General features: G+C 50.1%; 1 protein-coding gene across 1 annotated transcript in view; it reads left to right on the top strand.

Moving 5' to 3' along the window:
- FSCN1 (fascin actin-bundling protein 1) overlaps positions 1-11519 on the top strand; it is a 30102-nt gene extending 18583 nt beyond the window's left edge. Inside the window, exons 2-5 of the mRNA XM_006112917.4 lie at positions 2897-3053; positions 5400-5521; positions 5933-6100; positions 8678-11519. Of these exons, the coding sequence (XP_006112979.1) occupies positions 2897-3053; positions 5400-5521; positions 5933-6100; positions 8678-8880 (650 nt within the window). The 3' untranslated portion in view covers positions 8881-11519. The remainder of the gene's footprint in view (positions 1-2896; positions 3054-5399; positions 5522-5932; positions 6101-8677) is intronic.
- The last annotated feature ends 1623 nt before the right edge of the window (positions 11520-13142 follow it).

Here is a 13142-nt window from a genome sequence, read left to right on the forward strand (position 1 = left end):
CCCAACGCTAAACTTCCATAGACCATGGTCTAGCCCTGTTCTCTTCTATCTAGACTCTAGTGGGGTTTTTAACCTTTGTATTTGGCTACCACATGACCTATCAAGGAAAACTCTACCAACTACTGTGTAACCCTCAAGGTAGCAAGAGACAGAAGACTATTGAAAAATTCTGGTCAGTTGGCCTGTGCATTTGAAGGCATGCTGTGTCCTTCCAGCTCTGAAAGTCTTCAGTTTAGCTCTGCTAACACCATTAACTTGTGCAACTGGCAGGCTTTGAACTAGGGGAGGTGAGAGCAGTTCTGTTCAGACCCTCCAACATCAACACTGAGTGAGTAGAAAGTCTTACAAAATATTCTACTTTATCCGATTAAAGTGAACTATGAACAGAACTTAATGCTGGCTTGGCTTTGCTAGGCAGTGGCCCTTTAAAACATGTGCCACAGAAGTTACACCGAATGCTCCCACTTCAACTCAGCTCTAGAATCTTTGTCTGGTTCAGCACTCCTCCATTCTTGCTAATGGCAAGTCACTTGTCCATAACCCGCCGTTTCCATTCTTGTCCTGGAAAAACCCTGTCTGTTTGCGGCCGCCTGATTGTTCCCTCGCTCACAAGCATTCGCTTCAACCGTTCTCCCCGTAGTTCTGAGTCCAAAGCCCAATGGAGAGTGGCAGGTTCCAGGAATAGAAATAAGTGGTAGGTTGCTAAGCTCTCTGAAGTATGACCCTGGAATCTTACTCTGGGGTTGGCTTTGGCTCCAAAGTGCTGCTTGTGACTCACATCCCAGAAGTATTTTTAGGAAAAAAGCTGCCAAGCTTGGTGAGTTTCTCTTTCCATGCAGAGATACTTGGCCCACGCATGTATTGACTCAGCAGATTTTTCTTGAGGATAAATGCCTGTGGTCAGATGTAAGTACGGCCTCTCGGTATCGCACAGGGCCAGACTCGCTGAGTGTGGGTGCTAGGGCAGCTAGCTGTGTGTGGGTAGCAGTGTACAGGAGGGAAAGCAGTGCACTTTTGCACAGGCACAGCAGCAGGGCGACTAGCATAATAGGCCAGATAGTGTGGTTAGAACTACGGGGGAGGTACAAGCAGCATGGTTAGAACTACGGGGGAGGTACAGGCAGGTGTGGGCAAGTGCAGTGGGAGAGGAGTAGGCTGGAGAGTTGGCTCTAGGGTGAAATGCAGAGGGGGAGTCTCTAAGCAGTATGCTGAACTTCTAGTTTTAAAACAGGGCGCGCCTCTTCTCTGGGCAGGATACTAGGCTAATCTAGGCCAGTTGAAATTCTTGACCTTTTCCAGCAGGCATGGAAGAGTAGGTAGTGTCTTGTCCCATCTATGTAGTGTTACAGGATAGGACCAGGGTGAGCAAAATACAGCCCATTGAGCTGTGTCTGGCCCACCAAATGTCTTCCTCCAGGCCAGAGGAACATGTCCCACTGCCCTGTGGGGTGCTCAGGCAGTCGGCTCATGGGAAGCACCTTAGCTTGAGGCTGCTGGCAAACATGTTTCTGCACTGCCCCAGCCCTCAGCACCATAGTCCACGCTCCCATTGGCCAGTTTCTATTGGTACTGTTTGCAGGTATGGTCACTCCCTTCCTCCCCCAGGGCACACAGATATAGGGCCACCATGGCATGCGGGCAGCCTGAGGGCACTTCCAGTCAGGAGTTGCCTAGGTTGCCAGCCAGATCCTGCACCTGGGACCTCCCTTGCACCCCAACCTTTATACCAGAGCAGAACTCCTTCCTGCACCACAAGCCCTACTCAGAGCTCCCTCCTGCACCCAAACTAGGGATGTTTTCAATATCGTGTAATTGAATCATGTAATCACATTAAATCTTAGCAGTTACACAACTATTCAGTAGTCCCTGCGGGGGCAGAGCTGGCAGCCAGTGCACTCCTGGCCCTGCTCCTGGAGTGCCCCCTGTCACCCCGTGCTGCTGCCTCTGTGGGGGTAGATAGGTCTGCAGAGCTGAAATGCGCCTGCCTGAAAGCCAGCTCCGCACGCATATCCGCTCCAGCTTGCCCCCTTCACCCTCTGTGCTGCTGCCTCTGATACAGAAACAGCCGGGGAGGGGGAAGGGGAGAAAGTATTTGTGGTCAACAAAATTAACTGATAGAAACTGGGCTACACGCTGACACCCCTAACCCAAACTCTCTGTCCCAGACCCCACATCCCCTCCAATAATATAATAGAAAAGTGCAGCCTGTGACCAGGTCCCAAATTCTGTGGCTTCCCTGCAAACATTTTTGCCTGTTCTGACCACAATGACTCCAATTCTGAGCCTAACCTGAATTCTGTCCTCCCTTGTATGGTAAATGTCTGTTTCATCCATACTGCAGCTTGACTAAAACGTGCATGCACTAACGCTACAGATGTGGTGGAAAGTCAGATGGGAGAGACTAGTCTTGTACTAGGGTGTGGATTGAATAGTTTAGCTCTAATCTCTTACACATGGAACATCTAGGAGCCAATTGTAACTTCACTCTAGTTTTCATCTGACAGGCTGAGAGGCGTGTGTGATTTTGGGGGATTATTGCAGGCTTAGCCAAACTGTTCTTTGGCTCCAAACTTCTTTAGCATCCAGATAAAAATCTTTGTCTGTTTTGCAGAAAGCCTATGCACTCTGGACTAGCCCAGCCGAGGGGGATTCACTTAAGTATATGCAAATGGCTGCAGAATTTTTCAGTAGAATGTGCCCAACTTTCTACCTTGCTGCTGATTCAGTTATAACGTGGAAGGATCTTAAACACATTACACTTCTGCGTGAGGGGCTGTCCTCGCATTTGCTTGCTCCTTTGTCCAGTCTGAGCTGGACTAGGTTGTTGGGGGTGGGGCCAGTCTCAGAGAGAGGGAGCTCCATGCCACCAGACGAACTTCCTGACTTTCTCCTCTAGGGATGGACCTTTCAGCCAATCAGGATGAGGAGACTGACCAGGAAACCTTCCAACTGGAGATTAACAAGGACACCAAGAAGTGTGCCTTCAGGACCTATACTGGGAAATACTGGACCCTCACCTCCAACGGCGGGATACAGTCCACTGCCTCAGCAAAGTAAGTCTGAAATCTCTTGAAGTAGGCAGGGCATTCTGCTTGGTGGATGTCTCTGGGGCTGAAGAATCCAAAGCTCTTGTGTGTAGAATTGTGGCACCCTGCGTACACGGCTGTTCTAAGGCAGCTCTGAGATCCCAATGTGGGGCTGGAAATGCCCGATCCAGGGTCTAACAAAACAACTGGTAACCCCCAAGATTGTCCACCCCCATGGGAGGCTGAAATGCCGGTGTCTTCATTTGCAACTACAGATGCATTCGAGGGGCACACAGGCAAAATATGCTGCTGAGGTGAGGGTGCATGGTCCTACGAGGGTGGCCATACCATGCCTGGTAAAGAGGCCTCTTTAGGTGAAGGCCTCAACCCTCTGCAGGCGTCGCCTTTAAATGACTTGGTCTAAATGGCCTTTTTGGAGGGGTGGAGGCAAATAGTAACTGTTGTCCATTGTTACGTATAGAGACCACCAGGTGGTAGCTGAAGCAGTCACCTTGCCAAACTTCAGAGGAGGCTGTAATAAGGCGCTTCAGAGGCCAACAGGAATGAATAATCCTCTGATGGTTTTATGTGAACATTGGATGTAAATTACAGGTTGGGGTGGGGAATCTTTTTGAGTCGGGGCCACTGACCCATGGAAAAATCAGTCAAGGGCTGGGGGTGAGATGAAAATCACTCTATGGTCTGGCCCCCAACCAAGGAGTGGGGGGGGGGGGGAGAGGGGAGAAGCTCCAGCCCCATGTGGTGGTGGGGGGGAGGGGAGGGAGGGAGAAGAGACGTCAAGGCTCAGGTCTTATTCCCAAGGTCAGACCAACTCTTCTGGGGGACCTGGGGCTCAATCTACTAGCCCCACAGGGCTCTGGGAGCAGGCTCAAATGAGGGATTCATTGTGCAGGAGGGTGCTGCTGGGAAGCAGGGTATGTAGGGTGGGGGGGGTCTGGGCAGGAGGTGGAGTGTGGGGGATGGAGCACCCTCAGCCTCACTGGCTAGACCTAGCCCATGGGCCATAAGTTCCCCCACCCCAGATACCTTATTGCTTATAAATGTAGTCCTGATTAGGCTGCGTGCATGCCCTTGTAGCACAGCTGGCATTCCAGAGAATGACCACTGTTAGGTCCTCTAACAGCTGTGCCATCTGCACAGGCCCTACTCCATTCCCCCCCCCCAAAAAAATTGGGCATTCCCACCTTTCCAAGCAAGATCCCAACATCCTGTGTCCCTTTCCTTGTGCCCCAAGACTCCATGCAGCAGGCTTCATCCATATCTGTGCAGCAGAGTCTTGGTGTGTCTGAAGCTAGGCCTGATAAATAGTGGTGCATTTGGCCATATGATCCACCCTTGCCAAAAATGAGTGTTGGTGCATCAAGTGGGACATTGCACTACTTTGGCTAGTCACATCAGACTGATTTAAACCCTGCACAAAGCTGGAGGACTCTGGGCCCTAGTGAAGGGCCACAGCCGGCCTTGCAGGCAACACTCTAGGCCATGGGATTCATGGATAAGTGTTTCATTGCCCTTTGTAACCAGCGTCCAAGGGGATGTGGCCTCCCTCACGTGCCAAGGAACATCACTCTCCTAGCAGGAGGGTCGTTCTGACTTCAGGGGAGAATTTAGACAGAGGAACTAAAATCTCTAGGCAAGTGAGCCTGAGATTCTGTAACAGCACTCTAGAAACCCCTTCTAGTAACACAATGGACCAGCCATCCCTGTTATCCACTTCCAGTTAGTCTTCAAGCACTGCTTGAAGGAATCCCCTTTGATTTCATAATCTTTAAACGGCATCTGGACCTTGGGGCATCCATTCATTTTGAGTGCCTCAACAGAATGGAGATTCTGGAGTCTTATGTCTAGTCTGGAAACCTAAAGTAGATCTGCAAAGATGCCTGCTCCCTTTCCCCCTACCCAGAACATCTTCCTGGGCACACAAGGAAAACCTAAATAGCTGCTGTTTGGGACATGCCAAGGCTTTTGCCCTGTTTAAAGAAAATGGAAGCCAATGTCTAGGGATGAGCTTAATTGTGCCTGCCATTACCAGGGCTCAGTGAGCTGAATGAAGGTGAACGTAGCCCATTGCCAAGATTATAGTCTGCTCTGCTAACTGCTGGCTGTTCAGACCTAAATTGCCCAATAGGTGGTGGGGATTATCAGCCTGAAAAAGATGCTGGGAGGCTTGGTGGACTTATCGCAGCATCAGCTGGCCTGGCTGGCTGCATAAGCCTTTGCAGAATAGGCTCTTCTGTGGGCCCCAAGCTACATGCTGCTCTTCTGTCTGGAGGAGAATGGTCTCTTCTCCCTTCCTCCCCCCATGTGGCTCCTGCCTTCCCAATGGCTTGTTTGCTCTCTTGGCTGCTGCAGGAATGCCAGCTGCTACTTCGACATCGAGTGGTGCGACAAGCGCATCACCCTGAAGGCAGCGAATGGCAAGTATGTCACGGCGAAGAAGAACGGGCAGCTCGCAGCCACTGTTGAGGCAGCAGGTGAGGTTGCCTTGGCCTCAGTAGCCTAGTGATTTCTGGGAAACCAAGGCTGGGGATGATGCCGGGAGAGCTATAAACCTTGGACCTTGTTGCTTGGGGTATTCTGTGCTGCCCTCCCTTGCGTGTTTCGGCATGAAGGTGGTGAGCAAGAGAAATCTCCAGGGTGGCTGTCTCCTCCCCTGGTTCTGGTGGACCAGACTGGAGGAGATAAACGGGTTTGACGTGAATTCCCTTGGCGGCTGTAACCCATCCCGTCTAATCTAAAACTGTGAAAGGCTAGCTTGGAACATCTTAAAGGGCAGGGGTAGGTGATGGTGGGTGGGGACGCCCAAGCGGGATCTCCATGGCACACCTCTCATGTTAATTAGCCAGGTACCTAACCCCCCTTCCCTCCACCTTTCTGCTGGGCAGGTGAGACAGAACACTTTGTGATGAAGCTGATTAACCGGCCAATTATTGTCCTTCGTGGGGAACACGGCTTCATTGGCTGCCGGAAGGTGACTGGGACCTTGGACTGCAACCGTTCCTCCTATGATGTCTTTCAACTGGAGTTCAATGATGGTGCATACAATATCAAAGGTCAGTCCTGCTAGCATGCAGCCTTGGTCCACCTGCTCTTCATATGGTAACATGTGACCAAACGATCTTCCATGAGCGTTGTTAGCTGTGATACTCACCTAAGGGTTCGCACAGACCAAGACACTGGCACCCTTCCATAGAGCAGAATACCTAGGCTTTTTGGATGACTCTCTTCTGTGGTTAGGCCCCCTAGAATTACAAAGTTAAGCAGTCAGATCTGGCTGAGAACCAGTGCTTTAGAAAGCAATCGGGTATCATTCCTGGGAGTAGTCTGCCGTGAGTACATCTAGATTATTGTTTAGTTTTACAACAGGCTATATTAAAAAGTGCTAGCAAAATCAATATGGATGAGAACCTTGTACCATGATTAGCTTACACTGCTATCTATTTTATCATTGCATGATAAAAATGAGTACTGAATTACTCGGTGAGAGTGTGCTGTGACACACTTATGTAACAGTTGTGGTTTTTTAATGTAAATGGGGGATATGCAAGGAAACTCAGGCTCCTGAAAAGGGGTACAGTAGCCTAGAGCTAGTGCTGTAGTGACAATTGGCTTTCTACTTGGCTGGAGTGGCCTCAGTCAAGGAGACTTCTTTGTGCTCGGCTCTGGTTTCTCTGTGACCAACCTAAGCAGTGGCAATTCTGGTGCATTTGAGTCAATCATCCATAAAGCCTAAACCTCCTTGCTCTTGTAAATGCTCTGCCGCAGGGCTGAGGGACGGCTCTGTGTTCCCACTAGTCCTTGGCCTCCTGGAGACTGGCAACAGCGCCAGCAATCAGACCGTTTGGACCACATTCAGTTAGCGTAGTGGTGGGCCACCTGCATCCCATTTGGGTTCTACTCTTGGCCAGTGAGACAATTTTAGTCGTACCCCTGTGCAGGGTTGCCAGACTGCACCCAGAAACCAGTGGCAGGCTTTCCCCCCTACTGGTATTTAAAGTGGTATGCACATAAAGCTCAGGCAAATGGAAGTGAGGCGTGTGCTGATTGCACAAAACCTTGACTAGGAGAGCCGTGTGCTCCCTCTGCAGCTAATCAAAGCGTGGCTACCATTAAATTGGCACATCCCATAAATTCTAGCTACCCAAGCACAGGTAGCAAAACTACCCTGTCCTGAGGTAAGTCCATCCCCCCAACAAGTTGCACAGCTTCCCATTAAGTGCTGCCCAGAGTCTCATGGCTGCAGCAAGGGGAAACTTTCTCCCTCCCCCTCCTCCCCCCAAACTCTGAAGCTGCAGCAGCTGAAGGAAAGCGGCCCCTCCTCACCATCCCACCGGGGAGCCACCCAGGTAAGTCCAAGCCCCACCCTGAGCTCCCCAGCTCGGAGCACCTGCCTGCCCCTAATGTCCTCATTTTTCTCCCCACTCCGCCCCTGACAACCCCAAAGCCCGTGCCCAGAGCCTGCACCCTGCTCTTATACACCAACTCCGGCCCAGAGCCCCCTCCTACACTGAGCCCCTTGCCCCATGCCTGCCCCACAAATTTTATGTGCGCCAATATGGAGGTGATGCAGGCACATCACCTCCACAGGGTGGAAAATACTAATGAACACTGACCTGGAGAGACCACACCTTAGTTATGATGTCCGGAGGGTCACTCAGGCAGCCTGCTCGCTAGCCTCGGTTGCCCATGAGCTTGCATTTGCCTCTGGATGGGGGCGAGTTGGTCCCTGCCGATGAACTTGGGCTGGAGTCACTAGGAGCAAGATGCTGAGTTGAGTGTTGGGTTGCCTAGCTGCTGCTCCTCCCCACGATCGCAATGACTGCTGAGCCTTGGGGGTCTTGTGTCTGCCCTAAGTTGTCAGAATCCAGGGTCAGGAAGCAAGCACAGGAAACAAGCAGGCTGGCCTTGAGCTGCAAAACTGGGTTGCCTTTCCAATGTCCGAAAGGTCTGTGGATATTCACCTGATCTCTAAACTGAGCCCCCTTTCCAAGGAGCTGGCTACCACAGAGCCTTCTCTCACTCCAGCACGGTGGATCACAGCTCCGTGGGGATTGTAATGCTCCCCCACCCAGTCTGAGACTTCACTACACACCCCTCTCCATTCAGCTTAGTAACTGGCACAAAGGGAAAAGCTTGCATTGGGGGCTCTCCACTGTCCCCAGCATATCATGGGCATGGGGGACAAGTGTTCTCTACCCTCTGGTGTCTATTCCAGACTAGGGATGTAAGCGACTATCTGATAAATATGCTTATCTGATATTCAACTGGTCACTTCTTCCCCCCTCCCCCCCCCCCCCCCGCTGCCTCTGTTGCAGAGCAGCAAGGGAGGGGAGCAGGAGTTGGTGCTGGGGGGGGGAGGGGGAAGAAGGGGAAGTCTTAAAAGCCAACCCCCCGCCTCTCCCCCCCAGCACCATCTCCATGGGCAGGGGCTTAGCAGGGAACTTGTGGCGCTTCTGCCTTTGAAATGTAGCAAGAGCAGGGCTCAAACAGTGCCCCCTGCTGGCCCAGTGCTCCCTGCTTTTGAAATGTACCCTGGCATTGACTATTCACTTAGTTGATTGAACGTCCTTATTCCAAACGTCACTCATTTAGGTCGTGGCTCTTCTTCTCTGTCCTCACGCTCTCTGCAGATTCCACTGGGAAGTACTGGATGGTGGGGAGCGAGTCCTCTGTCACCAGCAGCAGCGATACACCCGTGGACTTCTTCTTTGAGTTCTGCGACTATAACAAAGTGGCTATCAAAACCAACGGCAAATACCTGAAGGGTGACCATGCTGGCGTCCTCAAGGCTTCCACCGACGCAATTGACCCCTCCACTCTCTGGGAATATTAAATGCACTTTAGCTCCACCCTTGCCAATTTTTTTTGTTTGGTTTCTCTTTTCTCTGTAAAGGATTTTTCAGACTGGCTTGCTGCTCCCTCCTGCCATAGAATCCAATGTCACTTGTTGGAGGTTGGTCTTCCTTAACTCTTAAAACTGGATATAACGTAGGGAAAAATGCAACCTGTCTCTCTAGAGCTAGTGGTGTCTTTCCTTGGGTTTGTGTTGGGCTTGGAAACTAGTTGCCATTCTCCACCCTAGCTCTGAGCATCACCTATGTCGTCCTCTCTCTTCCCCTAAACTTAAAGGGAATAAGATCACCTCTGCTCTCTTGTCCACTGGCGAAATCCGTGCTTTTATCAAGCAAAGACTAGCTTGAACAAAGCTGGAGAATCTGCTAGTGCCCAAGACCCATGATGTTTGCTCAGATCAAGGGAGGGAGGATGGGTTACTTTGAATCCCTGTTTCTGCTATGATTAAAATCTCAATAGTTCCAAGCATTTGGGGAGGGGGGGGGGGGAACCTTTTCTCTTTCTCCATTTGGTTTGACCGATAAATCACTTTGGTCCCAAGTGGGGGGCAGAAGAGGTAATCTAGCTCGTCTGCCCCTCCCTCTTTCTCCTCCCCCCCCCCCCCCCCCCCTTGCAATCAAAGGGCTGGCTTCAGCCTGCAGCCCAGAATTCAGCTGCAGGATTGGCAAGCTTCGCTCTCGGAACTTGAAAGACAGGCAGGTGGGCCATCTAGAAACTCTCCTAGGGCCGGCCAGTCTAGAAAGCTTCAGACACCCATCAATAGGAGTCCTGGCTTTGTCAATGGAATTTATCTTCTGCCCCATTTGTGCTTCAAAATGTTGAAGGTGCTTTTTTCAGCAGGTTTAGCACTTCTCACTGAAGTGCAGCTGAGAGGCTCATGAAACTGCCTTAGTACTAATCCCAGATTCCTGGAAGGGGACAGGGTTTTTCCTGGCTATAAACAGATACTGTGGCTGGATTCCCCGAGCTAAACTAGTAGCGACCCTCTGGCTTGCCACCATGTACAACCATGACAAAGCTTCTGCCAGCCAGGTAGGGAATCTTTTTTCCCCTGTGGCTGTTCAAAAGGGTTGGTGGAATTTGAACAGGGTACCTTGTGGTGAGCAAGCTGTTGGAGCTTGGAACCTTTTCCTTTCCCAGTGTCTTCAGGAGGAGGCGAGGGAGCCTGGCACACAGCAGGACTGTGCCCCAGCAGCTGCCATATCTGTGGGTCTTTTTTGCCTGACCAAGAATTAAGTCTTCAGGGCTACAGGAGCCATGTAAACTGGCTGACACTTCTCATTCCCTGGACAGTGGCTGGAAGCAAAAATTGCAAATCTCAGTTTAGAGTAGAAACCTTATTAGCAACTTTTGCACAGTGGTATTTGTTCATTTCTTCTCTCATGCCCTACTGGAATCTCAGCCCCTCACCACCCAGCAGCATGGCGGTGAAGTGTGTAATGCCCATTTGTAGAGTGTAGGTCTGATGCAGCTATTTCCTCTCTGCCACCTCGGCAGGGGCAGGAGGACTAGTTGGTTTCTCTGACCCAAGTGCTTACGTCTGCATTGATGGCATGAACACTTAGCGATGTTACTGGAAGCAGAAAGGACCAAAACAGTGTTTTTTAAATGTCTATTTATATATGCTCTCCGTGGCACTATGTTATCCGCTGTCGTCTGCATTAGAGTTATAACAATGTGTGCATTTGTAATAGATGATGCTAAACGTCTCTTCAGGGTATCAGAAGGCACTTTACCCTTTGAGGCTTCCCCGGGGGTGGAGTTCTACTCTCTCTGACCACCCAAGTAGCCTTTTTTTGTGCTTGGCCAACCTGATGTTCCAGCTTTGGGGGGGAGGGAAACAAGATAGGTGGGTGTATTCCAACTCTTAAGGTGCTGCATCACCACTACAGATTGCTTTCCAGCCATGGGCTTCAATGGGTCCATCCCAATTTCCATGCCTTGCTAAGCTTTGAACCATGCCTGGTGCTTGTGGCTTCACATTTGTGCCAAAACAAAGGGCCGCTACCAGTGGCTAGTAGCAAGGTGGGGTGGGGGTGGGGTTATCAGCCTTAAAACCTTGTTGCCAATATATGGGCTCTTACCATAGGAGCTTGGTGCTAAACTCTCTTCAGAGAGCAACTGCAGCCCCCAATCTGAGTGGGGATGGGATGGGCTCCTGACCATTATCTCTGCTCTCATTTTGATGTCTGGACTCTACTCTGGGTTCATCTTTTCTTTCAAATTCAGGGGTGATCTTAAATGTCAGACTTGTAAGGTTAAAAAAAAAAAAACTGTCCCCAAAGTGGATTCTAGAACCCTCTAAAGAAACAAGTGGCCTGCTGAAATCCTGAGACTTGGCACATCCTGCTTGCTGGCTTTGCATCCACGGTGTTCCTCCTTTCCCCACTTCTCGCTGCGGTTTGACCCATGTAACTCCTACTTGGGCTTCTTCCATGTGACAGTAGATCAAGAATTTTTCAGTCTCCTTTCTCGGGTGTCGTGGCTTTGGAAACATCTCATTCTGAAATTTTGTTAACAGTTTTGGTTTTTTATTTTTTGTAAGTGCCATTTGTATAACTTAACTAGCTTGAAGTGGAGAAACAGACAAATAAAAACCTGCATTTGGAAATGAGGAAACTGGTGAGCACTTTGTTTGTGACTGTGATTCTGTGGTTTGTTTTTCTGCAACATGCAGTCGGAATGGGCTCTGGTAGCTAGAGTTGCCTTTATTTAGGACCAAGATAGAGGGGTTGGCACACAGAAATGGCAAGTTTCATGCAAACTTGCTAAATAGCAGATACCACCAACTCATCCTGCTGGGGGTCAGAACACATGAAGTCAATGTCTATGCTATGTCTTGTTGCTCAGGGGTGTGAATACCCTGCCCCCCCCCCCCCCCAATGACAAGTGTTAGCAACAAAGGGCTGGAGAGGACAACACATGGTCTGCAGGAGCTCAGTGGAACACATTGCTGGGTGCGCTGTGCAGACAGGAGGCTGGGTCGTTAACAGACCAGCCTAACACTGAGCCTGTCTTGCTTCTGTTCAGACCTGCCCTTGGCTATGGAGAACCTTCAAGGCCCAGAAGGAGTCCTAAGTAGAATCTAGCTCTGCTACCCAAGTAGCTGCCTGGACTAGACCTCATTGTATCCTTGTGCTTTTGTCCAGCTGCTTAAGACCTTCTGTTTTGCCTTTAGGAGTCTAAAAGACTATTTAGGTCAGTGATAGGATGGAGGGGAGAAGGGTACTATTGCCTTGTTGGATGTGGACTCCGTGTGCAAGCACACCCAATGGCTGTAGAAGAGTAGGAAGGCCACTAGGTAAGTCTCACCTGCAGGGGAAACACTCCAAGCTGTCATGTTGTCTAGTCAAACACATGGCAAAGCTTAGATGTGGGAGTAATGCCAACTCAGCCATGTGTATGTGCCAGTAAGGCCACCATGTTGCTCAGCATGAGCAGGTGGTGATGATCCTGTAGTCACCTGTCCTGCCCTTAATGCCTAATTGTTGATTCTCTGACATGGCCTCTAGCTAGAGGCCAACATCCATCTGTAATGCACAACCACATCCCCTCTCATCACCCCAAAGCAATCACTGGTACTGCCAGCTCTGCAAAGAGTGCTTTAAGCCCCCCTTCACTTGACCTTGGCTTGCATCCAGTGGGTCCTGGACCAACTGTTCTGAGCAGAGAACTCATGCTAGAGGGGAAACTCCCAGCCAGGTGGGAGCAGGGTACAGCAGCCTAGTGTTAAGGTTTATTGGTTTAGGGCATTGATGTGAGGGTGAAGAAGTTTGATTGACTCTGGCTTGTTGCCTGTTCCTTTTGCAAGGTATAACAGCTGACCAGCTCTGCTTCCTGTTGGCTGCCCTCCCATTGCCCCCCATGCTTAAGTTTAAACTTAAACTTAAAAAATACAGTTTTTTTAGTTTCTTTAGTTTGTTTGTTTGTTTGAATAAAAATAATGTCCTCTGAGTATTCAATAAATGTTTGCTTTAAAAAAAAAAAATTCCCTGGGGTGCACACCCTAATGCAATGTGCTGTGCACACAGGTCAGAACTAGGTTTTTGCCCACAAAAGCTCATGATACTATAAAGATTTTTATTAATCACTAAGGGTACCACAGGATTATTTAAGTTACTGACACCACTACCCCTCAGTAAGAGCAGGAGTCTAGAGGAAGAATGACTGTGTGATACGGTCTCTCCTCCACCCCCAGAAGCAACAGGGCAGGGTTTCATTCCAAGCTTTAAGCCTGTAGCA

The sequence above is a fragment of the Pelodiscus sinensis genome, chromosome 15 (genome assembly GCF_052426305.1).
Source record: "Pelodiscus sinensis isolate ZL-2025 chromosome 15, ASM5242630v1, whole genome shotgun sequence".
Taxonomy (NCBI): Eukaryota; Metazoa; Chordata; order Testudines; family Trionychidae; genus Pelodiscus; species Pelodiscus sinensis.